The following is a 27,998-nucleotide window of genomic DNA, read 5'->3' on the forward strand; positions in this document are numbered from 1 at the left end:
TATAAAAAACCCTTATCTCCTTTTTATTTTCCCACATTAAAGCAACAAGTTTCCTACAAAAGAGGGGTTTATAGCTGAGAAGAATTTATCAGGTCATGTTGGAGGCGCTCGAGCTTGAGGAACCAGCAAGCATATTGTCAGTTCTCTTACAGTGGTGTGTAGAATGTTGAAGGTGAATTGTTCAATGAGGCAGGAAAAAACAAAAGTAGCCAAAGTGCTTCAAAAGCAGTATTTGGGTAGGCCTGAAGCTAAGGGATATTTGTTATAACTGTTTAGGATTAGGACAGAACTTTTATAGTTCTCTAGCTTTACTGCTTCAACATTTAGCAGCCAATGGTACCAAGGGTGATGAGAAAGATTATTCTCAGCAACATAGCCAGGCAAGCCCAGGCAGAAGAGGTTAGAGGAACGTCCATATTCCCTTTTCTCCTTGTTAGCAGTGTATCCTCAACCATGAGTCTTGCTTGCTCACCATTCTTATTTTCAATTTGCTGCCTGTGGATCCCTGACAAGTTGTTCATGGGTAATTGAGATGTTAGCTGAGAGTCCCTGACATAGTCCTGATGAGCGTACTTCACATTACAGTGGCTTCTGGGAGCTGGGTGTGGTGGTGTTAGCAATTATATTAGCAAAGGGCATATGGCCTATTCAGGAATGAGTAAATGAGTGAGGTTTAGAAAGATTATTGATCCCAGTGTGAGAGGTATTGACAGTAGTAAAGTAGTAGATCTGAGACTTAAAGGTCTTTTATCGCCTTGGGCTTTGCATTTCTCAGGAGTACAGATGTATCTATTCTAGTAAAAGCGCTCTTGGTTGCTATTTTTATATTCCCACTCATCTCATGGACTGAGAGAGAAACCAGTTAACAAAGAAGTGACCTCTTTCTCATATTTTTAGAAACCCTATTTGACCCATCCTTGTAGACCCAGGAGGGTGGGGAGATTTCCTTTTTTCTTTCCTTGATTCCACCCACTAACTAGCATACCAGAAAATCCTCTAGGCCTGTTTACCACAGCATGGTGACTGGTATACAGTGTGAGGGTAGCACTTCCAGCAGACCAGGAGGAATAGCTAAAAAAGAAACTGGCTAGCTTCATGTTTATGATCCACGAATAATTAGGTTGGGTGGCTTGTGAATGAATCGTGGAATTTATGAGCAAAGCAAAGAGAGATAAAGAGAAAGTTCATTTGAGGCCTCGCCTCTCCTTGTGGTCCTTTTTCTGGGCCTGAGAGTATTTACTGGTTCTTTCTGAATGGCAGTTATGCTGGGTTTTAAATGATGTTTCCTTACTTTCAGATTGATTTTGTAGCCCATGATGACATCCCTTACTCTTCTGCTGGGAGTGATGATGTTTATAAGCACATCAAGGAAGCAGGTGAGTAAGTTGATGTGCATCCTCATTTTATGGCGTCTTAGGGGCAGTGACAGAGATTCAACCCCATCACTACTTTACAGAGGAAAATTTATACAGTGAGAACTTTAACATCCAGTTTCAGGTCACACTTTGGTTAAGAGGTTAAGGTGAGCATAGCATCATATCCATCAATTCTCAGTCTAAACATCTACTTTTGATATCTCTTTTAATTTCAGGAAACCCTTCTCCAGCCCCATATTTTTCTTAATATTAGGGCCTTTCCTTACTCCTAAACTTTGATTCAGTGTTCATTCTATATGTCAGTATCTCCAGACTTTACTTAGTAATAACAGACTCTGCTTTATGAGGAAAGAAAAGGAATGTGGCTCCCAGTTTCCATCTAGTCCTACTGCCTGAGCTAATCAGAATGTCACAGTGTTTGTATGTGTTCTTGGGTTAGGCATGTTTGCTCCAACACAGAGGACAGAAGGTATCTCCACATCAGACATCATCACCCGAATTGTCCGCGACTATGATGTGTATGCCAGACGGAACCTACAGAGGGGCTACACGGCAAAGGAACTCAATGTCAGCTTTATCAATGTGAGTTCCAACCTCATCCTAGAGTTCCCTGGTCCTATAGGACATGTTGCCTCTCACTTCATCTAAGTTAAACTTACTTTTCAGTCTGCTGTTATTATCACCTCCAAAAGCTCAGTGGATACCTCTTTGCACATAACGCTATGCCAAGCTCTTTACAAAGAGCATATGGATGTATCTAGAGGCATTTTCTGCCTTTATGAGCTAGTATCCACACATTGATATAAGGGCATGCAGCCAATTAAATAAATAAGAATGTGGAACTTACAAAGTACAGTACGTATATCAAATATATTTAAAACAGTGGTTCTTAACCTTTGTTCTTTTTGACTGGATGGTCTTTGCAAATCTGATGAAAGCTGTAGATCCTCTCCCTGTGTGCATAGTAACAACATTTTGCATGCAATTTCTCAAGGCATATGAACCTAACTTTTAAAATTTGATTTATGAAAACAAGTTTATTTTAGCTTAATACTGCCTTTTGGAAACAAACTGCTATACATTTTGTATATAAATTATACCTCAGTAAAGTTGATTTAAAAACAAGAAGAAAGCTGCTAACTGTATCTTCTACATAAGTAGTTTACCATGCTCCCTCACTTGCTCCCAGCTCTGTGAATTATGAATAGGTGAAATGGTTTCATTTAAATATGATTTTTCTATTCAGGTAAACCCTAGCTGTTGTTAACATTCTAGCTGTTGTTATACTGCAGAATCTATCTTTAAATGTTTAAAAATCCTAAACATATTCGCCTTCCCCTTCCCCTTTATGATCTGGAAATGAGAATAGTTTTCATTTGGCTAAAGACTCCTCCCCTCCCCTCCCTTTGGGAGGGTTCATACCATTTTCCTTTATCTTTAGGGAAGCCTGTAGGACCAAAGAGTATCATCCTTATTTTGCGAATGAGCAAACAGACCTCCAAATATTAAAAAAAAAAAAAAAACAACTCCTCTATAATCATAGACTAAGCCACTGATGGAGGAAAAAAAATTCAGTACAATAGATGAATTACTTAAGTAAAAGGCCCACTATTTCCTTTTTCAACCTGTTACAGTTGGCTTATTGTTGGCAATATTGTGCAGTGAACTTGTTGCTCTCTCCCTATACATCTCCATCTAGAATGGGGTTTGGGTTTTGTTGGGCATGTTTATCTTCCAAGTTTATGTTTCGTCTTAAAAACATCTGACTTCGTTTGGTATGTGCCTTTCTGTTACTGGTCTTACACTATACATTTAGTTTAGTCCTGGGCTCTACAATCTTAGAATTATTACACTTTTGTATAAGATGACCATCCAGAGCATATCTTATCTGTTATTATGCTGGAGAAGTATGGGATAGATTAAAGTGAAATTCTCAAGACTGAAAGGAGTGTCAATAGAGTGCCAAACCAAGTCTTTTCCTTCCCCTTAGTATGGAAGGTCAGAATGAGTATTATCTCTCAGTTATTTCTTTATCCAGGAGAAGAAATACCACTTGCAGGAGCGAGTTGACAAAGTCAAGAAAAAAGTGAAAGATGTGGAGGAAAAGTCAAAAGAATTTGTTCAGAAGGTAGAAGAAAAAGGCATTGACCTCATTCAGAAATGGGAGGAGAAATCCCGAGAATTCATCGGAAGTTTCCTGGAGATGTTTGGTCCAGAAGGAGCGCTGGTATGTTCTTTCTTGCTGGACAATTTAGGGAAATTCAGGAAAATCTAGGGAATTCTCATGCTGTGGAAGGAATTATAGAATCCTTGAGCAGAAAGGGACATTGACATTAAGAAGTTATCTAATCTGTTCCCCTTGTTGGGCAGAACTATATTTCCACTATCCCCAGAAAGTTTTAAAAAATCTTTACAGAAAGAAGTTATACATTCTCCTAAATAATTTTGCCAGCTCTCTATCAACCTCCAAATAATGGTGACAAGATAAGTGAGTAGCCTTGCCCAGCTTGCTTCTACATTATAGTTTTAGGTGGAAGGGAAGGAAAGAGCAAAGAACAGTAAAAAGAAAGCTGCCTGCACTACACACAGCTGCTGCAGGACCATTGGGTACGGTGGGAATTCTGTCCTTGAGGAGTAGCAAGGTCTTTTCGAGCCCAATAAAAGGTGCCTGTGTAGCTATGAGCAGATGAGCCCTAGAATATCAGGAACGATCTGACTGTGAGGGTGTTTGGATGCCAGAATAGATTATTCTGGGAGTGTATAGAATTTTCTTTTCAGAGAACTCCAAAACTAGAATAGGTACCCTTTTGTCTGAGTTAATTCCTTTGTTTTTGCCTACAGCCTAGACTACAGACCCAAGTAGCCTTTTAAGAATTCCTTTGACATAGAGGTCAAGGATTGGGTGACAGCGGATAGCAGGTGGGAACCCTTAGATACATAGTATAGCATAGACCACTTTGGAGAGGAAATTGCTTAGGATCATAGCTATGTTCCTCCTCTGGCTGACTTGATCACTTTTGACATTACAGAGGGCACTCATGATAATTTGAAGTCTCATATCCTCCAGTGGTGCTTTAGTAGGATCCATAGGTTTCTTCTAACTCTTTCTTTTGGTCTCCCCAGAAACATATGCTGAAAGAGGGGAAAGGCCGGATGCTGCAGGCCATCAGTCCAAGGCAGAGTCCCAGCAGCAGTCCCACTCGTGAACGCTCCCCCTCTCCCTCTTTCCGGTGGCCCTTCTCTGGCAAGACCTCCCCGCCTTCCTCCCCAGCAAACCTCTCCAGACACAAGTCTGCAGCCTATGATATCAGTGAGGATGAAGAAGACTAATTTTTCATTGCTCCTTTCCTCTCCCCTCCCTCTGTCCCATCACCGTCAGAAGCCCTCTGTTGAATTCTGAATTGTGATCCCAACACTAAACCCAAGGACAGCTACAAAGGAAAGACAACTGGGGCAAGAGTACTTAGGATGGCGGGACTAGACAGCCTATCCTCTGAGAGACATCACCCACCCCCACCAAGAAAGAGGCTAACTACATCTTAGAAGCCTGTTTGGTATCCATATACCTTCCCCATGGACTTTGCTTCACTGTTTATGTTCATGTGATCTTGACAGGGAAATTGTCATTTTTATTAATTTTTAAAAAATTAGTCTTTGAAATGTAGTAAATAGAACTAATTTTTTGCCCCCAAGGAGTGGGCAGAAGGAAGCGGTGTAATACCCAGAGGCCTTTTCTTCCTGATACACTATAGTATTTGCCTTCTGTTCTGAGGCAAACTGTTTTGCCAGGTCCTTCAGGCAATGAGCCATGCTGATGGGTGATTTGGAGGGGAAATATCATAATTTTGGTTTCCTTTAAAAAAAGCTAAAAGCTGAGTAAAGTCACAAGTCCCCTAAGTGTACTGCTGGCACATGTGTCAATGTGGCTATGGGAAGAAGGAGATCTGAGTCTAACTTTTCTTGCTCCCTGAGGAGTTTCTTGTTGGACCCAGTGGGGTCCATGAAGACACTGATAGGGATGGAACCAGACCACATGGCATCTGCTACGGTTTTTCTGCTATGTTCATCTTCTCAGAGAACTCTGTTGCCCAGTTATTTGGGAGCTCTTGTCAATCTCTTTCCTGTAATCTACCTTTAAAGGGAGGAACACTTCCAGGTTTAGTCTGATTGAGGAGGGAAATGAGACAATACGCAATGTTATGCAAAGTCAGTTTTGATTAATTTTCTTTCTGAGAGTAAGTCCCTGGCCCTGTGACTCCTATTTTAATACTTATTACCTAGCTTTTTACAAAGGATACTTTGTAAATGTTTGCAGTTTGAACATGATCTGTTAATCCATGTTGCTCATAGCTATATCGAATATTCAGAGAGATTTGCACAGAACATAGGCTCAAAAGCATAAGGAAACACACCCCTTTCTAAAGCCTTTTCTTGACCTCTTCCCCTCTTAAGAGTGTCCTTGACTGGAACCAGTGCTCCATGAGGTGTTTATTTTCCCCTGAGAGTTGGCAGCTGGCAGGGACTCCCGTCTGCTGCCCTTCCAGCAAGTCACCGAGCAAGGGCTCACTTTACAAGAGTGTTGTAGGTTCCCTCCCTCTCACTCTGCCTGGTTCCACCTCCCCTGGTATGTTGCCCAGGGGATTCACTGCTTAAATTTCACGTCAGAGAATGCTGAAGCTTAACACTTGCTGTTGAGCATAAGCTCCTTTTAAACCTCTAGCATCCTACAGTACATGACCTAGCAGATCATCATCTATCATAATCCTGTAGCTGGGTTTAGGGTGAAAAATGGCTTATGTCCAGGCACCATCCCATCACTCATAAATACCCCTTGTGGGGGTGGAGTTTTAGTGTTTTCAGCTAAGAAAACCACATCTTATCTTTCCTTGCCCCTCTGCTAGGGCTGTGAGCATCTCATAGTCCCCTCCCTAAACACCTTCTGTTAAAACTTGCTCTTCTGCCTGAGGGTCGGTGGCTAGAATCACTGCCTGCCTGCACAGCAGGACTACCTAGGTCCTCAGATCATCCAGAGGGGCAGAGCACAGCAGAGGAGAGGGACAAAGGGGGGGGAAACCTCTTGGCCTGATGGCCTATGAAAATTACATTTCTAACTCTTCTCATCAAGTGCTATTTTTACTATCAAATCTGGTTTACACAGGCTTTGGCTTGGAATCCTGTTTTTGGAACAGTTGAAGTTAATGTTTTCCTACATTACTCAGCTTGATATGATCAAGCTGATATGGTCACATATTTTAACTTGCTGCTTCAGACTTGCCTCTTTGGGAATTCTGCCCATTTCTGTCAATAGAAAAGCAGTGAAATCACCACTGAAGCCCACTTACGTGTTCTCTCAAAGTACACATGTTATCCAAGTGTATCTGGAAAAGGAGGTGCCCAGAGTATGATTTTCCTCCCTGCAGTCACTCTTCTCATGTGTATTGTCTGGGTCCCAAGTTTTTGGTCCTCCTCCTCCGCTCTGTAAATGGGCTGCTTTTGGCATATCCTGCCCTTGGAATATGACCTCTAGGCTGACAAGCTCCATGAGACTGCTAGCACCAGCATGTGCACGTGTTCTTGGAAAACTCTCACCCCTTTTGGTGAACCTCTGTGGCCTCAGTCTCCTAACACTAGTACATCTTGAAATAATTTTGACTGAAAGCAAAAAATTTTATGGCGTGGCATGCTAGATACTTTGGGATAAATGTGATCCTACATGCTAGACAAGGGTGGGTGGGTGGAAGAAGCTATTGGGATGATGCATTGTTTGATCATCTGTGCCTAATCAAATGAGGTTAGAGGTTCGCATTCCATAACCATGCATGTGATCTGTAAATCTTTAAATATTATTGTTAATATTAACTTCTAACATTAATTTTAATTAGCTGTTTCCCTGAATCCCACACACAAAGCTGTCAGCCTGAATAGATCAAATGTGGCAGAAATGGGAGAGCCTTAAAAGTTGCTTGGCCTCCAGTGGTTAAGAATCCACCTGCCAATGCAGGGGACACAGGTTCGATCCCTGGTCCAGGAAGATCACACATGCTGCAGAGCAACTAAGCCCATGCACCACAGCTACTGAGCCTGTGCTCTAGAGCCTGCGAACCACAACTACTGAGCCCACGCGCCACAACTACTGAAACCCGCGTGCTCTAGGGCCCGCGTGCCACAACTACTGAGCCCACGTGCCACAGCTACTGAAGCCCGCACGCTTAGAGCCCGTGCTCTGCAACAAGAGAAGCCACCTCAATGAGAAACCCACGCACCACAACGAAGAGTAGCCCCTGCTCGCCGCAACTATTGAAAGCCCACGCACAGCAGCAAAGACCCAACGCAGCCAAAAAAAAAAAGTTGGTTGGCCTCAGAGCCTCTCGCTGTAAGATAGAAAGAGAATGGAGACAGAAGCCCTGTAGCCGGTGCTGAGGAGGTGCCATTTCAGCAGTTACCTTGAGATGAGCTGGGCAAAAAGTTTGCTTTTTTTCATACACTAGACTCAGTAGCACTGAAGGATAGAGGTTGAAATTGTAGAGGAATAAAAATGGATCATTTATACTGCTGCAGCTGCTTCTGATAGCTAGAGCCAAAGACCATTATCTTGCTGAGGCTTGGGTAAGAAGGTTGGGGATGTGAGGAGGTTGAAAATCTTGAATGAGAGAAAAAATTTGAGGGAGGTCAAGAGAGCTTTTGACCTTTTCTGATCACTGATAACTTCCTAGGCAGCACCTGAGTTACATTTTTCTTACTTTTGACCACACAGCTGTCCAGGCAGTCTTTGAATATTCCCTCCACAATGGTTCTTCACAGTGATTTTTATTCTGTTTCTTGATGTATGGGTAGCTTTTGTTTTTCTGGAGCTCATTGCCTTTTTAATCCTGTTCCAGACCCTATATCTAAAATCTTTCCAAATCAAGTATATTTCACTGCTTTTGTTGAATTCCCTAAAAGCCATAGCTTTTACATTTTCTGTCAGCACAAACTATCACCAGAAGTTGAATCAGTACAGGTAGGAAAAGAGCTCCGTTAACAATGTTTTTAACTAATGGTATTTTTTTTTTAACCTTACCAATATAAGTATTTTTAAAGTTATATTTTTCAAGGTCATGCAATGATTGTTCTTGTTTTCTCTCACAGAATAGATTGTCATGGGATAAAGAGTGGTCCCTAGCTATTATTTTTCCAAGTAAGTAGAACATGTTCTTGGGATTATACTATTAAATGTTAATTTTCTTTAAAACAAAGGAGAAAGATACTCTGCCAAAGTTTAATGTTAGTATTCAGATTGGGGTAGAGAATAAAAGTACTTGGTTTAACATTAGGATGACTCCAGTTGTGGTTTTTTTAGCTTCCAAGTGGGCTTTCCCACCCTTCTTAGGGAGGCACTGACTGTTTTGAACACAGAGACTTGATTGGTTGAGTTGTTTTATATTGAGGATCCTGAACAGAAAGTCTTGGAAAAAAATTCTGGCCTTGGCATGAATGTTGGCCCCATCACCAGTGCCGGTGTCCACAAGGACATTTTCCTCAATTGGTGTTCAGTATATTGTTTTCCTGTCTGAGTGTTATTAAATTGTTCAGTTACTTTGGCTTTTGTCATTAGCCAAATAAAGGAAAAGTGATTTTATGTAATGTTCCATTTTCTGTGTTTTTGACCTTGTATACATGTGTATGATATGTTTTGTGTATTTGGGGGTTTTACCTGTATGATCATTTCCTTTGCTTTTGCATCTTAATTTGTCTCTCCATAATAACTCCATGACCATATTATGGGGATTCCTTTTGCAGCTTGGTACTAAAAAAGCCATTGTCCTACAAAGGGAGGCTGATCCAGATCTCCCAGGTCTAATGTCATCAGTGCCCTACTGACACATCTGTAAGGGAAAGAACACCTTTCATCTGTTCTTCAGAAGCCTGGTTTCTTCGAGAGTTTGGGCTCATACTATTTTGCCTGGCTGAGTTCTATTCCTGTTATTATACCAGTAAAACTATCACATTCTCTTCTCCCTTTCATTTGCTTTGGGAAACCTCAGAGTAACCTTTTAATATACAAGCTTTATGGGCTAATAGTGGCACACACAGAGGCAATGTGCCCAGTTGTAGAACATCAAACTCCATCCTGTTTGTTTATTATAAAACTTAAAATGCCTTCCTCAGACAAGATCCAAAACAATTTCATCCTATTGCATAGTTCACATTCGTCTCTACAGTCAAGTGTATACCATCAGCCAGCTTGCTCTGACAATGGAATCCATCCCCATTTGGTCAAGGTTGAGGAACAGTAAAGAAATCTTATGCCCATCTAATGAGTGCAGTGTCTCTTTCATTGTCCAAGCAATCGACCTCCAGCTTTGAGGTTCAAATCCAGGTTTGGAGAAGAGAAAGGTTCATATCCAACCTTGTCGTCTTTCCTTCGGTAGTATATTCGTGTCAGCACAGTCATCAGAAAAGTCTCCAGGATGAGGAGGTGGCAGTTCATCACTGCAGCATGGGGCAAAATATAATGTAGGTTATACTAACTTACAGAGGTGGTATACCACTAGCAGCCTTGGCATATGAGTTGAACAACACTTTCTCCAATTTGTCCTCAAACCAGGACCTAGAGATATTAAGTTGTCACAAGTAACATAGCAGGTTAATAGTAGCGCCAGAACCAGAACTTGGCCCTCTACCTCCTGCAATTTGAGGCTAGCACTAAACATTTCTTTTGCATGTTTCATCAGTATGACTTCTGCTTCCTAACTACACCAATTGCTCTTCCTGGAGCTGAGGGTTGAACCCATGGCTTCCTGGGTTGGCCATCAGGGCTGGCCTCAAGCTGTGGGATTGCAGCTCTCCTCTGTGTGATCAGAGAGGTCATAGTCTGCTTAGAGCTTCTGCTAGATTTCTTGCAGGTTCCTTTCTCAGTATTCTGAGCAGAACTTTCTGAGTATTCTGAGATTGGCTGGCTCAACTTCCGTTCTAAGTTTCTCTCCTCCCTGACCTCCCCCTCTTGCCCATCCTGGAATAGAATAGGAGCTCCTATGTGCTCACCTTGAGACCTGATTTTAGAAGAAAAGGGAGGGGAACAAGCAATCTGCCCACCGTTGGCCAAGACCGAGAAGATGGATGGCTGCAGGGCAGTCAGAATAAGGAGAACCTGCAGAAGAGAAAAGAGAAGTGAGGGTAGGGGCTCAGCATCCCCGGCACTGAGGCCGGCTGGCCCACTGCTGTGTTTGAGATGTGTCTTGTACTTGCCCTCTCTGAGTACACCTTCCTGAAGCACAGCCTCTTCAGGGCAGACTTGGCTTTTCTAGGCTTCCCCACAATAATCATGGGCCGGCTCGGCAATCACAGGGCTTTTACCCGCTAGCCTGACCCTGAGTGCTTCTGGGGCCCAGATCCTTTCTGTGCCCCTTCAGTCCCTTACTCCATTTTAGGTTCTTCTGTCCTCTGTCTTCCTCTGGACCCTCCAATTCTACCTACTATGTGCCTGTAAGCGGCACCTGCTTAGATCAAATGAGAATTTATGTGCAATCACTCTGTTAACTGTAAAGGAGTCATTGTGCCTTGGGAATAGGAGAAGGGCCCAGCAAGGAGACAGAAAGAATGAAATGAGAAGGGAAACAATATTGGGCTAGAAGTCACTGCATTTGGTGGAAGGGCTATCTCTGGGCTTAGAGAATGGAAAGTGTAAAAAGTAAACAAACGTGAGTTTTAGAGAATTGTCAGAAAAGATGTGAAGATGAAGAGGCAGTGTGATAAGAAGAGATGTGGGTCGGAGTAGACAGATCTAGGTTTAAATTCCAGTCCCATCGCTTATGAGCCTTTGAACAAGCCCCATAACATCTCAGTTTCCTCATTTGTAAAACAAATAATAATGAGTGAGGATTATAGTGAATTTAAATGTAATTAATGTATGAAAAGTGCCTAGTATGTGGTATAGACACTTCATAGTTGTAGCTGCGATAATGCTGATGTTTCTGGTGGTGATGAATTGCAGGTTTTTAGAAGTAATGGGTAGGTAGTAAAGAAAAAAAAGCAAAGGTATAAGAAATTAAGGTTTGATAATACATGTGTTATGGGTTGCATTGTGTCCCGCAAAAAGATACATTGAAGTCCTAACCCTTAGTACCTCAGAATGTGACCTTATTTGGAAAAAGCATCATTGTTTTGGTAACTAATTAGACATAATTAGTTAAGATGTGGTCATACTGGAGTAGGGTGGGTCCTTCCTTGTTCCAATATGACTGATGTCCTTATAAGAAAAGAGACACAAGACACAGACACATGAGGGGAGAATGCCATGTGACATGCCAGGGATGCCAAGGATTGCTGCAAACCATCAGAAGCCAGGAATAGTCAAGGAAGGGTTCTCCCCACGGTTTTCAGAGGGAACATGGGCCGCTGACATCTGGCCTCCAGAACTGTGAGACAACACATTTCTGTTGCTTTAAACCACCCAGTTTGTGATATTTTGCTACAGCAACGCTTGGAAACTATTAAAGCACAGAAAAGCAAAAACTGGGAAAGGGCAGGGATTCTTTTCCAAATCTCACAGGAAACCTAAGGCTTAAGAAGCTTCCCAGACCCACTTTTATCCTTTATTAGTCTCAGCTCCTAACCCCTATTACTTGTGGCTCATTATTAACCATCTTTTCTCTCCCAGGGTATAGTTACCTGGAACAGAACAAATTTGGCTCCTATGTTCTGCTCGCCCAGGTGCAGCTTGGCTTGACCATAAAGGATGCCCAGGGTCCACAGAGCTACCAGGGTGGACACACCAAGGAAAATGTTGATCCATAGAGCTGTGCTCTTCCCCGACATCTGGTGGCAGGCCAGAAAGTAGTCAGTGAGGAAGCAAGCCCTTTTCTCCTTTTATTTCCCCTCTCCCATGGTGGGAAAGGTAAAAAAGCCCCAAAGCCTTGGCCCCTTCCCATTTCTTCACTCCCCATCAGAGTCCCTGAGCCACTACTTTTCCACAGCCACCCTGTCCCTGGGGCTACCCCATTCCTGGGGCCCTGAATTAGGGGATATTGGCTCCAGCTATTCCTTCTAGAGCTCAAAGGTATTTAATGAATCTTGGCCTCCGCTGCCCCTTACTCCTGACTTACATCTGTTGGGTCATAGATGCCATCAGGGAGGAGAAACAGGCCCACCAGGCTCAGTGTTATCTTGAAAAAGACATACTGGAAGGGGCCCAACATCAGCAGCTGAAGATTTTTCCTGAAGTGGGAAGAGGGTTAGGAACATGGACCCACAAACCACCCACCCCAAGAAGATCTTCCAGCTCCCTCACTGGGCTCCGCCATCATAGACATCAACATGGTCAAATGGATGGGGACTTCGGAAGAAGCCAGAAGAATGTTGAGAGCGTTGGGAACCCTCCTTCTTGCCTCCCACTCACCCTCAGACCAGAATGCAGCCTTTGAGCAAGAACCGAGTGTTGACCCCAACCTCATTAACCGAAATAGACGGAAGGGGAAAGTAAATAGTCCAAAATCCAGTTTTCTCTGTGTGGTAGTTTGTAGGGGGCAGTGAGCTTAAGTGATGGGAACTTTGGAGTTCTCCTTCCTCTGCTCCCCTTACCCCTGCGTGGGTGCCCAGTGTGTGGACCCTGGCTGCGGGATGCCCACCCTTTCATCACTGGCTTTGTTCCATAAAACCCTAATTCCATGAGGCTTGAAGCAGGGCCGAGAGAGCCAGCAGAGGCTCTTGGGAGAGTGCAGGAAGAGGCTACCCTGTTCTTCCAGGCGGCCTCTCCCTCCCACCTTACCTGGTGAGCATGAGTTGTGGGCAGCAGGGGCAGCAGCAGCAGCAGGGGCCTGTGTGGGTCGTCACTGGGGTGTCCTTCAGTGTCCTTACTACGGCCTCCTTCCCACCAAAGCCTTCCACTATGGCCTGCATCAGCAGGTAAAAGCACATCGCAAAAAACCTGGGGTTGGGGGAGAGGGGGGCCTGAGAGTACACAGAAGGGGAGGTGGCAGCAGCCGATAGGACAGCCCTTCCTGCCAAAGAAAGACAGACTGCCAAGGGGGCAGGGAGAGGTGGGGCTTCCTGAGGGGTCAGGTGGGGGCTAGGTGTTTGGAGTGTGTGACCCAAGAGGAAGTGAGAGAGAGGACAGGGTGGGAAGAGGGCAATTTCAGGCTGTGGGAATGAAATGGTGCCTGAGGATGAACTGGAAGTTCAAGGGCTCTATTTGTGATCAGTTGGTTTGCACGGATTTATGGAAGGGATAGGGGATAAAAGAAGACACGGACTCTGAAGTCCTGGGGTTGAGGGGAGCAGAGTGGGGGACCCCAGAAGGATATCCAGTTCAGCTGCGGGCAGGGCAGGACACTTACGAGGTTATGGCCATTTCCACGAGCATGAGGGCACGAGGGATCCAGAGACCAAAGCAGCAGAACACAGACACTATCTGCTTGGAGAAGAGCAAGGAGCTGGTTAGGGCAAGGAAGGAGGCTTCGTGCTCACCTTTTACAACAAGGGCTCAAGGAAGCAAAACCTAAACATTCGAGGCACCATTACTTCAAAGTGACCAGCTGGAAAAATAACTAGTTAAAGTGACCTTGAGTCAGGGGGCTCTTTTGAAGACTATCTCAACTTATAGCACTGGGGTAAGAGTAGGTCAGTTCATCTTTAAGACGTTATTAGCGCATCTGATGTCTTGAGATGGCCCAGGCAGTTGTCATCTGGCAGGAAAGGACCTCAAGGGCTTTGTTCTTCCCCCCAAACAGACACAGAGCTCACCACATGGAAAGAGAAGTCCCATTTTATGACCTGGGAACATGCCAAAGACCTATCTAATAGCTGTGGGAGCGAGTTAAAAAGACCTATGACGTAAGGGTAGAGTGAGCATGACCCCATGGGAAAAGGTTCGTTTCCTCCTACCCTCTGAGGAACAGGAAGTTGGTGTGTCCAAGAAGGAGGCTTGCAATATTGTAGCAGGGGAGTAGCGAGTGAGGCTGCCGGTGGGCTGAGAGGGTTCTTCAGCTGTTTCTGTGGCTCTAAGATATTTCAAACGCTCCATCCCACTGCCTGTTGACCTTCCAAGCATGGGGTCCTGACTGCAGATATCAGACTAAAACCCTCACCCTAAGGTGGTAGAGGAAGGCAACTTGAATTGTTGAGTTTAAAGGAATCCTCAAGATGGACCCTGCCTCCCCTCCAGTCCCTCCCAAAAGGCAGCTACAGGGCCCTCACCGTGGGTGCAGAGCTGCTCCAGAGCAGAGTCTTCCTCTTGATGGGGCAGTAAGTGTTCTTGTATAGGTAGACAGCATCCTCCAGGAAGATGGCGACTGAGCCCAGGGCAAGCAAGGTCATGATGACCATGAGAGAAATTTCCGCAGGGCCCAATGCTAGAGTTGAAAGAGAGGGCAGACCCCAGTGAGCTGAAGGTCAGGACTGAGGAGCGGAAGATGTGGGCTTCCTCAGGTGGATCTAAATTGCTTTACCATATCTAAAATTACCTGGTCTAGGCCCCCTCATGCAGAAGATGGGCTTTTTCTTAGATCTAGAGTATCCAACATGTGACTAAGAAATAGTCATTCTTCTGCATTCATGAGAGACTAGACCAGATAATTCTAGGTATGGTAAGGCTTATCTGAACCAGGATATAGACACCAAACAAGTTTGTACATAATTAGCAAAAATTCTAAATTAGGAGGTCAGCAGGGCTTATTCAGTTTTCTATTTCAGTGTCAGGTGTTTTGCTAGCAGAACAGGGAGCAATTAACATTATAATTAAAGCAGAATATAACTCTTGATTTACTTTAGAGCTGTTTAAATTTGATTTCAAAAATTATGTCACAAAACTGGGACATAGGAAGGGACTTTAACAAAAGAAATGGGTATGAGTAAAGACTCCAAGGACATATGACCCACGTTGGCCTCACACTTAATCTTACATTAAATGTGGCCCAGTAGCTCTCTTTAGTATTTATTGAAATCATTTGAGGAGTTGTTAAAAAGTAGCTGTCCAGGCCCTATCCGCATAGATGCTGTTTCAACAGATCTGGAACAGATCTGGGATGGACCCAGTCATCCACATTTTAAACAAGCTCGCCTGATAATGGTCAGAGGATAACAAACAATTTTTCAACAAACACCAGTGAAGCTCCTCCGGCCTCACCATTGCTAACAGGAAAACATTAATAGAGTCACAATATTTGTTTCTGAACATTTTCTAACCATTGCAACAATTAGTGTTTTTTTTTTTTTTTTTTGCGGTACGCGGGCCTCTCACCGTTGTGGCCTCTCCCGTTGCGGAGCACAGGCTCTGGACGCGCAGGCTCAGCGGCCATGGCTCACGGGCCTAGCCGCTCCGCGGCATGTGGGATCTTCCCAGACCGGGGCACAAACCCGTGTCCCCTGCATTGGCAGGCGGACTCTCAACCACTGTGCCACCAGGGAAGCCCTGCAACAATTAGTTTTAAACAAAGGGTTCTGTGTCCTCAGTGACTAAGCCTGGACCCTCATTTATCTAAGTCTCTTCCCTAGTTGGCAGACTCTTTCCTTTCAGCCACTTAACTGGCTAGATGACAGATGAAGTGGGGGAAGACTGTCAGAGTCCAGGCCACTGTCTTATTACATTGGGAGTAAAGTATGAGGAAGGCATTGGCTGGTCTGCCCTATGTTTTGGTGACTGAGGGCAACTCTGGCAGAGATACTACTGTTGACACCAAAAGGAGAAGGGAGGAAGGAGACCATACCACAGGAAAGACTTGAGTTGTCATCTGGGTCAGTCATACCTGGCGGCACCACAAGGAGCAACCAGGACAAAGGTGAATTTGTCAAAAAATATGTTGATCCTGGTTGTTCTTATTTCAGGGCACACGTTTTTCTCTCTGTTTCTGTTTACTTTATCCAATAGGCCCTTTACCTCTGACCACAGTTAGGTCTGTGATCAATCCAGAGGACCTGCCATGGGGAAGGTGGCCCTTGGATTCCAGATCCCAAGTTGTATTTCTGAAGTCAGTAGTAAGCTTTTCCTTTCTATTACAGGCCTCAAAAGACAGGACTGTGCTATTTTTCTTCCCTCCTCCCCATTCCTGCCTCCACCCCACCTCCACTTAATTAGGATACAGCCCTCTGGGTGACCAAATTACTGGCTTGGCATTGCCGTTGCTGTTTAACTCTGTTGCCTCTTTCTCAATTCCCTCTACAGATATTGCTCCAGAAGGCTCTGCAAATTTTAAACTTTAAGAAAACAAAACAAAACAAATAAACAAAAGCCAAAAAACACCTGGTTGCAGTCCTTTATTAAAAAGAGACTTTACCTTCCTTCCTTGAAACTTTAAAAATATAAACATCATGGGGTGGGGTTGGGGGCTGACACAATTTTACCCTTATACAATAAAAATGTGGATTTAAAACAATTATGACTGTTTTATCATGAGATACACATAAAGCCTTCCATATATCAAAATAATTCCAGATAGATTAAAGAGATAAACCTTTAAAAATCAAACAGGGAAAATTGAGAGAAGGAAAAGAAAAGAGAGAATTGTATCTGCATCAAGACTTTGGAGAGAGAAGGCCTACCTAAGCTTAGGTGTAATCCAAGAAATCACAAAGAGAACAATGGTCAAATTTGACATAAAGAGTTTAAACTTCTGAATGTTAAAAAAATATATAGGCAGAAAACAGACTAGGGGAAAGCATGTTTAATAAATGTGTACACAAGTTTAAAATTTTTATTATGTAAAGAAAATAACAAAAACAGAAGGCTCTTGCAAATGGGAAAATGATACTAACACAGTTCAGGAAGTGGGAAAACAGTCAACCTGCCTAGCAGCCAGAGAAGAGCAAAATAACAGTAATATATTATTTTTTGCAAAATAACAGTAATATATTATTTTTTGTTTTATTTAAAGATAATGTTTCTAATATTATTAATAGCCCTACATTTAAAAAAACTTAAATTGTCCAACAATACTGAAATTATTATGTAAACTACACAATAGAATATTATGCAGGCATGAAAAATTTGTGCATACCATAAAAAAACTTTGCAAAGACTATGTACTAATATTATAAAAAACGTGTTAACACTGTTTTAAAAAACAGAAAAACTTATTAACAGATCCACACATTTATGGTCATCTGATTCATGACAAAGGCTTCACTACAATTCAGGGGGAAAGGACTCTTTCTGAGAAAGTGCTGGGTTAATTGCATCTCATTTAATATGCAAAGTGATAAAAAAGAACACTGACCCCTCCCTCACATCATACAAAAATACCTAAATGTGAAAGTTAAAACAATAAAGTTTTTAGAAGAACACAGAGAAGTATACCTTAATGACTTTGAGATAGGCAAAGATCCTTTTAAAATAGGACACAAAAGCACTAATCATAAAGAAAATAAATGGATAAACTGGACTTCCTTAAAATTAAGAATTTCCACTTGACAAAGAAAACCATTAAAACAATGAAAGGGCATGCTCAGACCGAGAGAAGATATTTGCAATACAAATACCCAACAAAAGACTTGTATCCGGGCTTCCCTGGTGGCGCAGTGGTTGAGAGTCTGCCTGCCGATGTAGGGGACACAGGTTCGTGCCCCGGTCGGGGAAGATCCCACATGCCGCGGAGTGGCTAGGCCCGTGAGCCATGGCCGCTGAGCCTGCGCGTTCGGAGCCTGTGCTCCGCAACGGGAGAGGCCACAACGGTGAGAGGCCCGCATACCGCAAAAAAAAAAAAAAAGAGTCGTATCCATAATACATAATACATAAAGAATTCCTATCAGAAAGAAAAAGTGAAATTTTTAAAAGTGAAAAAGACCTAAACAGTGACTTTTTGAAAGAAGATATCCAAATGTTCAAGAAGCATAAAAAGGTGCTAAATATTAATAGTCACTGGGGAAATACAAATGTGAGGTGCCATTATATACCCACCAAAAGGGCTAGAATTGCTTTTAATTTTAATCCTCCTTTGACCGATGATTCTAAGTGCTGGTGAGGATGAGGAACAATTGGAACTCTCACACATTGCTATTGGGAGTGGTGCCACCACTTTGGAAAACAGTTTGGTAGTATCTATTAAAGCTTAACATACACCTACCCTGCGACACAAAAATTCCACTCACAGAAACATATTTAATAGAAATGAGTGCCTTAATCACCAAAAGAATGTTCAGAGCAGCATTGTTCATAATGGCCAAAACTGGAAACAGTCCACATGTTCTTCAACAAGAATACAGATATGGGCTTCCCTGGTGGTGCAGTGGTTAAGAATCCGCCTGCCAAATCAGGGGACATGGGTTTGATCACTGGTCCAGGAAGATCCCGCATTGCCGCGGAGCAACTAAGCCCGTGCGCCACAACTACTGAGCCTGCGCTCTAGAGCCCGCGAGCCACAACTACTGAAGCCCGCGCGCCTATAGCCCGTGCTCCGCAACAAGACAAGCCACCACAATGAGAAGCCTGCGCACCACAACAAAGAGTAGCCCCTGCTCACCGCAACTAGAGAAAGCCCGCGCGCAGCAAAGAAGACCCCCCAGTGCAGCCAAAAATAATAAAAATAAAAATCATTGCCCTTTACTGTATGTAATTTATGACTAAAACAAACAAATCTTTATGTGAACAAAGCAGAATGCAAAATTAGCAAAGGGAATTTCCCTGGCAGTCAAGTGGTTAGGACCTGGTACTTTCACTGCCAGCGGCCTGGGTTCAGTCCCTGGTAGGGGAACTAAGATCCTGCAAGCTGCGTGGTGTGGCCAATAAGTAAATAAATAAATAAAAATAAAAAATAAAAATAAGTAGTGTGGTAAAACTATAACCATGTTTAAAGGATTTGGAGAGAGAAAGGTAGAAAAGAGTTGATGGAAAGAGTGGGGCCCTAATACCTTTATCATATAAAATGGAAAGTGAAGAAGTACTGTCCATAGTTGTCAGAATAAGAAATAAAATATAGGTATAGTATATACAGCTATACAGATAACCAACTAAAAATATTGACATAACTATGTGGAAAGAGTGGAAGAAGTTTGGTGCTAAGTGAATTAAATTTTCATGCATTATAGAGGCAGCTACAGATAATGTCCAAAATTGATACCACAGGAAATAATGGTAATTTGAAGGTAACTATCAGAATAATCATCAGCTAAAAAAGGAGGATGACGATTAGAAACAAGAGGACTTCCCTGGCGGTCCAGTGGTTAAGACTCTGTGCTTCCACTGCAGAGGGGGTGGGTTTGATCCCTGGTCAGGAAACTAAGATCCTGCAGGCCGCTTGGCATGGCCAAAGAAAAATTTTTTTTTAAGAAAAAAGAAATGAGAATAAATAGGGCAGGGGATAGTTGATTTTCTTTAGCAGCCTTTTTGTACTATTTAAATTTTTAACACATGTTCATGTGTTACTTTGATAAAATAAAAACATTAAAAAATCATTTCCTAGAAAAAAGCCTAGAAATTAATTAACAATGCTGTCTTTGAGTGATGATACTGTGGGTGGTTTTTGTCTTCTTTCTTTTCCAATTATTCTATAATGAATACGTATTTTATAACAAAAAAGTTTTTTTTTAAACACATACTTTGCCAAACATAGAATGACGTGAAAAAATTCATGTGATGTCATACTTATTAAAACAGGACATAAAATTGTAGTATGGTATAATTTCCACTAATGTTAAATAAAAGCCTAGAAAACAGAACTTATGCTGCGATATTTGCAGTGCTGGTCTTGAGTGGTGGGACCATACATGACTGTTCCTCTTTTCACTTTTCTCTATTTTCGAACTGACTTCATTGAATTATTTTTACAGTAGAAATGTTTAGTTAAAAAAATACAGACAAAATATAAAGTTCAGATAGGCAGAAACCAAAATTAATTCAGTAGATTTCTAAAAACCAACATCCATTGTTGGGAAGGGGCATACCGCTGCAGGCCTCTCCTTGTGGTATTCCCCCATCCCCTACTTGACTCTTGTCCTCATCAGCTCACTGAGAGCTGAGAGTGGAAACAGCCCTTCCAGAAGCCAGCAAGCGTTCACTGTCCTTGACTATTCCCCCTCCTTGAAAATCTCCCTCCCCTTGACCCCCAGAACCACAGTTCTCCTGGTTCCTCTCCTGGTCTCTGACCCTAGATCTCCTCTACTGATTCCTCATCCTCTCCCGCACCCTGCGTTCTCCAAACTCAATCGCTGCCTCTCGCCTCTTCTGTTTATTGAGGTTTAGGATTTCCCTACCACTCCTCAGCCTCCCAACAACCACCTGAGCTGTTTCCACCTCCAGATCCTTATGGTACTTGGCTTCTGTCTGTTCGTCTTTCCTCCCTGAGCTCCCTGTGGTGGGCTCCTTCCTATCACTGAGCTCTCTGTTCAAATCCCCCTCCTCAGCCAGCCTCCCTTGAGCGTCCAGTGTGGTGTTACCTCCTCTTCCCCAAGCTGCCCCCAACAGTTAGGTTATTTACATATTTATTTACTTGTTTGTTGTCTATCCCCATCGGAGTGATGGTAGTATAAACTCTGTGAAGGCAGGGATTTTGTCAGGCTTGTTTTCTGTTCTATCTCCAAGTGCATGGAACAGTAACTGACTATTTGTTGAATGAAAGAAATGACCCCATGAGAATTCTTATTGTCATCTCCATTTTATAGTTTTTTTTCAGGAAACTAGGCTTAGGGAGTTGAGCACCTCACCCATGGTCACACAGCCTGGAAGTGACGGAGCTGGGATTTAAACCCAGGGGCTCCTGACCCTAAGTCCATTCTCTTCACCATTACACATGCTGACTCTTGGTGTGTGTTCACATAGCTATGGAAGGAAATGTGGAGTGATATAAACAATCAAATGCAGCTCTAAAGGTTGCTTAAGTTGATGAAGGTGGAGGTGAGGCATATTCCAACTGTTCAATATGCAAGTGCTTTTGTAGTTTCTTGTATCTGCTGGCTTTGGTGCTCTATTCTTTCTCATACTTGCAGCATCTACCGGCTCTTGTATCCACTTCCATAGGGCAAAAGTATGAGAGAGAGAACTTCCTTAGCATACATAGCCCGACACCATTATTCGACTTCAAATTCATTTATCTTCTTGGAAGATTGTCCTCTATCTTTTTTTTTTCTGCATCTTAATAGATATTATGGAACAAAAGTATCCAGTGGCACAAGGATCTTTGGAAACACTTTAAACAAGGTTAAACATGTTTCTTTCCTGTGGAGTATACCAAGTTTTAAATCTAATTTATATTGTTAATTTCCAAAAGGAGTTTACAGAATATAGCTTTTGCAAAACTTATTTTTCTACAGGCTCTGTTTTCATGGAGCACTCCTTGGGATTAGTATTCCAAGGAACACGTTTTGGGAAATGCTTGTCTAACTCACCTGTTTGAATACAATCATACCTTTAGTAACTAGCAAATTTCCCACTGTATCTGTAACAGTGAAGATTACTTTTTTTTTTTTTGCGGTACGCGGGCCTCTCACTGTTGTGGCCTTTCCTGTTGCAGAGCACAGGCTCCGGAAGCGCAGGCTCAGCGGCCATGGCTCACGGGCCCAGCCGTTCCGCGGCATGTGGGATCCTCCCGGACTGGGTCACGAACCCGTGTCCCCTGCATTGGTAGGCGGACTCTCAACCACTGCGCCACCAGGGAAGCCCAAGATTACTTTTTTAAATAATGAAAACAATATAAGAACATTAAAACTTTGAAAAAAGAGTATCACCATAATCCTAGCTAGTTCCTAACCAAAAATTATTTTCATTTTTGCATAATGTATTTCCATGGAAGTTAAGAGCATAGGCTCTGAATTCAAAGTAAAATTCCATTTACTCCTTGCTCTATAATCTTGGGCAGGTTATTTATCCTCTAATTAAACCTCTTAGCATGGAATGTAGTATTTGCTCAGTAAAAACTAGCTTTAAAAAAACATCCTGTTATATGTATAACTGATTCACTTTGTTATAAAGCAGAAACTAACACACCATTGTAAAGTAATTATACTCCAATAAAGGTGTTAAAAAAAAAAAGCATCCTGGTTAAAGTTCATACATATTGTATTACTGCAATCATACTGTAAAATTTTGCATTCTGTTTTTTCACCTAACATTTCATCACAGCCGGTTAAAAATTATTTTTTATAATTATTTTTAAAATTATAAAGATTAAAAAAATAAATATAGTAATAGAGCAAATATTAGTATATCCATAATCCATTTTAAAGAGTGTTATGATATTGCCAACTTTGCTTCAAAAGTTATTCTTAGAAAAATAAAACATTACAGATGTACTTGAAGGCCCCTGTATATACCTCCTGGATCCTTTTCACTTCCCTACCTCACCTCCCAGGGCTAACTACTATTCTGAAGTTGAGGTGTATCTTTTCCTGTATGTTTTAATTTTTTACAATATATGTACATACTCAACATATTATATTGCTTTGCATTAAAAAATCTATATAAATGGTATTATCCTGTGAAATGCTTTTCCACTCAACATTGTTTTCATGGTTGTTATTATTTTCATTGTGACAAACAAATGCTATCATAAGCATTCTTTTTTTTTTTTTTTTTTTTTTTTTTTTTCTTTTTGCGGTATGCGGGCCTCTCACTGTTGTGGCCTCTCCCGTTGCGGAGCACAGGCTCCGGACGCGCAGGCCCAGCGGCCATGGCTCACGGGCCCAGCCGCTCCGTGGCATATGGGATCCTCCCAGACCGGGGCACGAACCCGTATCCCCTGCATCGGCAGGCGGACTCTCAACCACTGCGCCACCAGGGAGGCCCTATCATAAGCATTCTTAAATGTGTCTCCTTGGCATGTACAGGAGAGTTCCTCTATTCAAACACTTAGAATTAGAATTGCTGGGTTGTAGGAGATGAGAATCTTCAGTGTTAAAGATATCTAATTACTCCTCAAAGTGGTTATACCAATTTGTACTCCCACCAGCAGTCTATGAGAGTTCACAGTTCACCTTAAATTCACCATGACTTGGGATTATTGGACTTTTAATTTTCATCTTTGAGAGAGTAGTGAAATGTTATTTCATTGTTTAACTTGAGCTTCCCTAATTCCTAACAAAACAGATAACATTTTTGTACCTTTATTGGCCATTTGGGTTTCCTCTTCTAGTATGAATTGTATGATCATCTATTCTATCTAATTTTTATTGGGGAATTTTTCTTATACTGACTAATCATCCTTTGTTGGTTATAAGGCTTGAAAATACCTTCTCCCAGTCTTTGGTTTGGCTTTTAACATTGTTTATAGTGTTTTTAGCTGTACAGAATTTTGTTTGCTTTATGTAGTCAATCTTCAAGATCATTTGTGCTTTCTTGTGTTTTATTTTAGAAATTATTCTCTACTTCCAACCATAAGGATATCTTTCCATATTTTCTTTTGTAAAAATGTTTGCATTTACATTTAGGTACTTAATCTATCTGGCTTAAAGCTATATTGGAGTTATTTTCATGTTTATTTACTTGCCATAGGGACAGGCAATTGTCCAGCATCACTCCTCAAAGAGTCCATCCTGTCCCACTGATGTGTATACCACCCTTTCATATAGCAAGTCCCCAAGTGGTCATGGGTCTACTTCTAGACCCTCTATTTTATTTTATTTTTCTGCTTGTCAGGCCCCTTGTGAAACAGGAGGGAAGGGGGCAGGGCACCACCTCTAAAAACCATAGCTCTTGAGGATGCGACATAAACTGGTTAGAACCAACTAGGTCCAAGATGGTGGAAGATTCGACTTCCAGTGGACCTTGAGCCTCATTATACACAGATTGTAATATATTAGCATATGCTAAGTGACACACCCACAGGTGTTATGACAGTTTGGAGGCCAACCATAAAAGGACAAAAAATGAGCGGTGCCCCAATTCCTGGAAATCTCTGCCCCTTCCCCAAAATAGTTGGAATAATCCTCCCACTAGTTAGCCTATGAAATTACCCAGCCCATAAAAACTACTCACCCCGTATTTCAGGGCCTCTCGCCTTCTGAGATGCGTCACACTCTGTCTATGGAGTGTGTAGCTCTGTAAATAAATCTACTTCTTACCTATCACTTTGCCTTTCACTGAATTTCTTCTGTGCGGAAGCATAAAGAGCCTGGACTTCAGTAAGTCCTGAGACCAGGTGTATGATTTCAATGAAAAGACAGTGGGGAACTTCCCTGGAGGTCCAGTGGTTAAGAGTCCTCGCTTCCACTGCAGGGTGCACGGGTTTGACCTCTCGTCGGGAAACTAAGATGTGACATGCCGCTCAGTGCGGCCAAAAATAAATATTTTTTTAAAGGAAAAAACAAAACAAAACAGTGGGTTCAAGTCCCAATCTGAGTTGTGTGGTTGCAGTTATTACATTATTGCTTTAATTACTCTAGTCTTGATATATAACCCTTAATATCTGGTAGGGCACATAACTTCCTTACTCTTTATCAAAATTGTCTTGGCTTTTCTTGGTCCTTCACTCCCACAAATAAATGTTTGGATCAGTTCATTAAAAAAAATAATCATGTAAGGATTATAATTGCAATCATATCACAGGCATTTCAAAAACAGATTATTGAAAGTTTCAATAGTTCTTCCATAATAGTTCTTTCTTAAATGGCATTTAATTTAGGGAATAACAGAGTTTATAAATGAAGGAGGAAGGGGTTTTACCACATCCTCCAATGGGCACCTCTTCCTGACTCTCCTATTTCTGTCAGTGTCATCACCACTGTCCAGATTCTCGGAGTCATCATTAGAGTTTCTTTTTCCTTCCCTTACCTTGTCTAAATATTTACCAGATTGCCTGCTCTTTCTTTGGATTGCCTGTATTTCCCAATCTTCCCTTCCTTTCCCTGACACTGACCTGGTTCCTGCTGGGCTGGGGCAATAACCTCCAATTTATGCCCCTCATTCTCAAGGCTCTTCTTCCCCAAAGTCTATCTTGATTGCTGATTAATGACCCTGAAACACTATCCAGCCCCTCCCAATCTCAGAGCCCTTGTCTGCTCCTTCTGTCTGCGGGATAAAGTACAACTCCTCTGACTGACACTCCTCAGGCCCCACCTTACCTGCCCAGCCCTCTCAATTGTCCCCTGCTTCCGCACCAGTAACCTTGAATCTTACCAGATCCAGCTCCTCAGTGTCTGGAGAACCTGCCTGCACCTTCTATCTCCACCCCAACCCCAGCGGTGCCCACCACCTCCACTTTCCAACTGCTACCCACTCCAACAGTTGCACCTGGGGACAAGGCAGCTCTCCAGACTACCAGACTCAGAATGGTCTCCCTGCTTTGAACATCCTTGGTGCTTCTATTTGCACATTTTGTAGCAAAGCAATGTGAAATCCATTTGCATTGTGTAAGGAAGGATTTCCCAATCTCAGCACTATTGACACATTGGCCCAGATAATTCCTTGTTGTAGGGACTTTCCCTCCTTTTTTTTTTTTTTGCTGTACGCAGGCCTCTCACTGTTGTGGCCTCTCCCATTGCGGAGCACAGGCTCCGGATGTGCAGGCTCAGCGGCCATGGCTCACGGGCCCAGCCGCTCCAAGGCACGTGGGATCTTCCCGGACCGGGGCACGAACCCAAGTCCCCTGCATCGGCAGGCGGACTCTCAACCACTGCGCCACCAGGGAAGCCCAGGGGACGTTCCTTTGTTTCCAGGGCAACGTCCCTGGCCTCTACCCACTAGATGCCGGTAGCACCCTCTAGCTGTGGCAACTGAAACTGCCTCCAGACATTGTCAAAAGTCTCCAGTAGGACAAAATTGCCTCTGGTTGACAACACTGGTGTGTTGTCACTTGTGCCACCAGCTGCACTCTCTGAACAAGGGGTCCCTGGAGCTGGATCTAGCATCTGCGTACTGACACGAACCACAGAGCAGCTACAAGGCCTCTCTGGACACCCTCTGGCAGTTGGTATTCACTCTGGTTCAAAGCATATGAAATGAGGCTGAACATTGTCCGAGGACATGCCCATGTCTGCCTCCTAGTTCACACTGACCACATCCTGCTGTTCAGGAAGAGTCTACTCCTTGAGGTAGACATCAGGAAGGAGGCTGGGAAAGGCATCAAGGATACTGTAGAGACACAGACTCCTATTCATCACTGCCTAAGAGGTAGTTAGTCATGCAGTAGGGAAACCAAATAAAATGTGGATGGGAGCCACATTTGCTTTTCAAGATGCTAGGGCCATTTGATTGTCCTGTTTTACGTGTCCAAAGGGATCTAGTTGGCCAACACTGTCAGAATACTTTTACAGGTTCACCTAAGTTTTCAGAACATTATTCATAATAACCACCCCACTAGAATTGTACAGACCCTCTCCTGGGGAGGATGTTGTGCACACCTCAAGGGCATTCTATGGGGCTTTGGGCACCAGCTTGAGTCCCTGGGTGGCCCTGGGGTCTGAAAACTGCTCCAGACCACTGTCCCCAATTTGAGCTGGGGAGGCCCAACATGCAGCTTTGTCTGTGGGCCATGTTGTCGTGCCTCTCTTTTGGCCTTTTGTCTCCTCCAGGAGTTGTTCTTCTCCCAGGTTTTTACCATGACAGACAGACACTGGGCCAGTCATCCTCCCAGGCCCTCCAGGCTGGCTAGCTCAGGACCACCTCTCTTCAGCTCCTCTCAGCTCTTCTGACTTCCCCCAGGATGTTCAGTTTTTCCCTCCTTTCAGTTCCCTCTACAGAGGGTCCCTGACTCACCTCTCAGAAGTTGGGCTGCTGTAGGAGGGTGAGAGAAGCAGGCAGAGGGAATGCTGTAATTGGTTTTCAGTACCTCCAGAAGATCTGCTGTGTACCTGGAGAGACACCAGCGTGTGTTCAGAATATCGGGACCTGGGGACGGGGAGGGTAGCAGAAGGGACACCAGCAACCTGACATTCCCTCAAATACTCCTGGGCTCAGGGAGCTTGTCCATCTCCCCTCAAGGCCCTGACTCTTAGAGGGAATGGAGAATTGGCCTGGGTCACTGTGTAAGGCAGGCTGCCACCTAGGCCATGGGTAGGTCTGGCTGTAGTGCTCAAAAAACCCATAGTCCATTTTCTCCACTTCCATTGGGGCAGAAGCCCAGAGGTTGGCTAGGGAGAAAGAGCAGGGTCCCAGAGAAAGAGTGGACCCTTAGTACCAGGAATGGATCTCCAGCTGGTCAGGGCTCTGTGCATGCCCCCCCATTGCCCCCACCTCTGGGATCTTTCTCTCCCTGGTTGGGAGCCAAAGCCAAGGCTCTGAAGGGTCATACACTCGCCCTACCCCACGGTGTCCCTGAGGACCTTGTGGGATGACCAGACCATTATTAGTTCTGGGTCATTCTGTGTGCTGGGAGCCAAAGAGCCCTGAGAGCGAGGTAGGGACAGGCCAGAGTGAGAGGGGCCCCTGCTGCTTAGCAACTGGCTCCTGGCTCGGGGCTTGTGTCCCTCACTCACCTGGGATCAAGCTTTATCTGAGTCCCATCTGGCTCCATTGTCTCCTTTTTCTCTCCGGCTTTCCTTCCCGGGAGGCACTGAGGACCCAGGAGGGACAGGCAGGTGTGGGCCCTGGGGAAGGTGGCTCCTGCCGGCTCTGCTGCCTGCGGGACTGGGCTGTGGGTAGGTGGAGTGACTGGGTCTTCCCCTCTGGCTCTCTCCCTCCTCAGGCTTCCGTGCCCACAAGCTCCTATCTCAGAGTTCACAGCAGAGGAATTTGATCCCCTCGGCTGGCTGAGTTCCCTGGTTCCTACTCCTCCCTGTCGGTAGGTG

At 43.5% G+C, this 27,998-nt stretch overlaps 2 protein-coding genes across 5 annotated transcripts in view; one reads left to right on the plus strand and one right to left on the minus strand.

Annotated features, from left to right (window-relative positions):
* PCYT1A (phosphate cytidylyltransferase 1A, choline) overlaps nt 1-8,994 on the plus strand; it is a 45,800-nt gene extending 36,806 nt beyond the window's left edge. For all 4 annotated transcript variants that reach the window (XM_081234172.1, XM_081234170.1, XM_081234171.1 and 1 more), the window contains exons 6-9: nt 1,298-1,376; nt 1,816-1,958; nt 3,415-3,603; nt 4,500-8,994. In XM_081234172.1, coding sequence (XP_081090298.1) covers nt 1,298-1,376; nt 1,816-1,958; nt 3,415-3,603; nt 4,500-4,706 — 618 coding nt within the window. In that variant the 3' untranslated portion in view covers nt 4,707-8,994. The remainder of the gene's footprint in view (nt 1-1,297; nt 1,377-1,815; nt 1,959-3,414; nt 3,604-4,499) is intronic.
* A 41-nt stretch (nt 8,995-9,035) lies between these two features.
* SLC51A (solute carrier family 51 member A) lies at nt 9,036-27,928 on the minus strand. The gene is made up of 9 exons (XM_081234174.1): nt 27,687-27,928; nt 26,968-27,062; nt 14,550-14,704; nt 13,691-13,764; nt 13,123-13,281; nt 12,461-12,572; nt 12,027-12,173; nt 10,401-10,506; nt 9,036-9,848 (listed from the first exon to the last, which is right to left on the minus strand). The coding sequence occupies exons 1-9, from the start codon at nt 27,722-27,724 to the stop codon at nt 9,691-9,693; spliced, it is 1,044 nt and encodes a 347-aa protein (XP_081090300.1). The 5' UTR covers nt 27,725-27,928; the 3' UTR covers nt 9,036-9,690.
* Between the last annotated feature and the right edge of the window lie 70 nt (nt 27,929-27,998).

The sequence above is a fragment of the Mesoplodon bidens genome, assembly GCF_964165515.1.
Source record: "Mesoplodon bidens genome assembly, chromosome: 5".
In the NCBI taxonomy this organism is placed as follows: domain Eukaryota; kingdom Metazoa; phylum Chordata; class Mammalia; order Artiodactyla; family Ziphiidae; genus Mesoplodon; species Mesoplodon bidens.

Coding starts and splice junctions, on each gene's coding strand:
- SLC51A (XM_081234174.1), bottom strand. CDS start 27,724: ATGGAGCCAGATGGGACTCAGATAAAGCTTGATCCCAG. Junction 10,507..12,026: donor CCAAATTTGTTCTGTTCCAG/GTAACTATACCC, acceptor TCTCTTCTGCAG/GTTCTCCTTATTCTGACTGC. Junction 9,849..10,400: donor TTCTAAAATCAGGTCTCAAG/GTGAGCACATAG, acceptor CCCATGCTGCAG/TGATGAACTGCCACCTCCTC.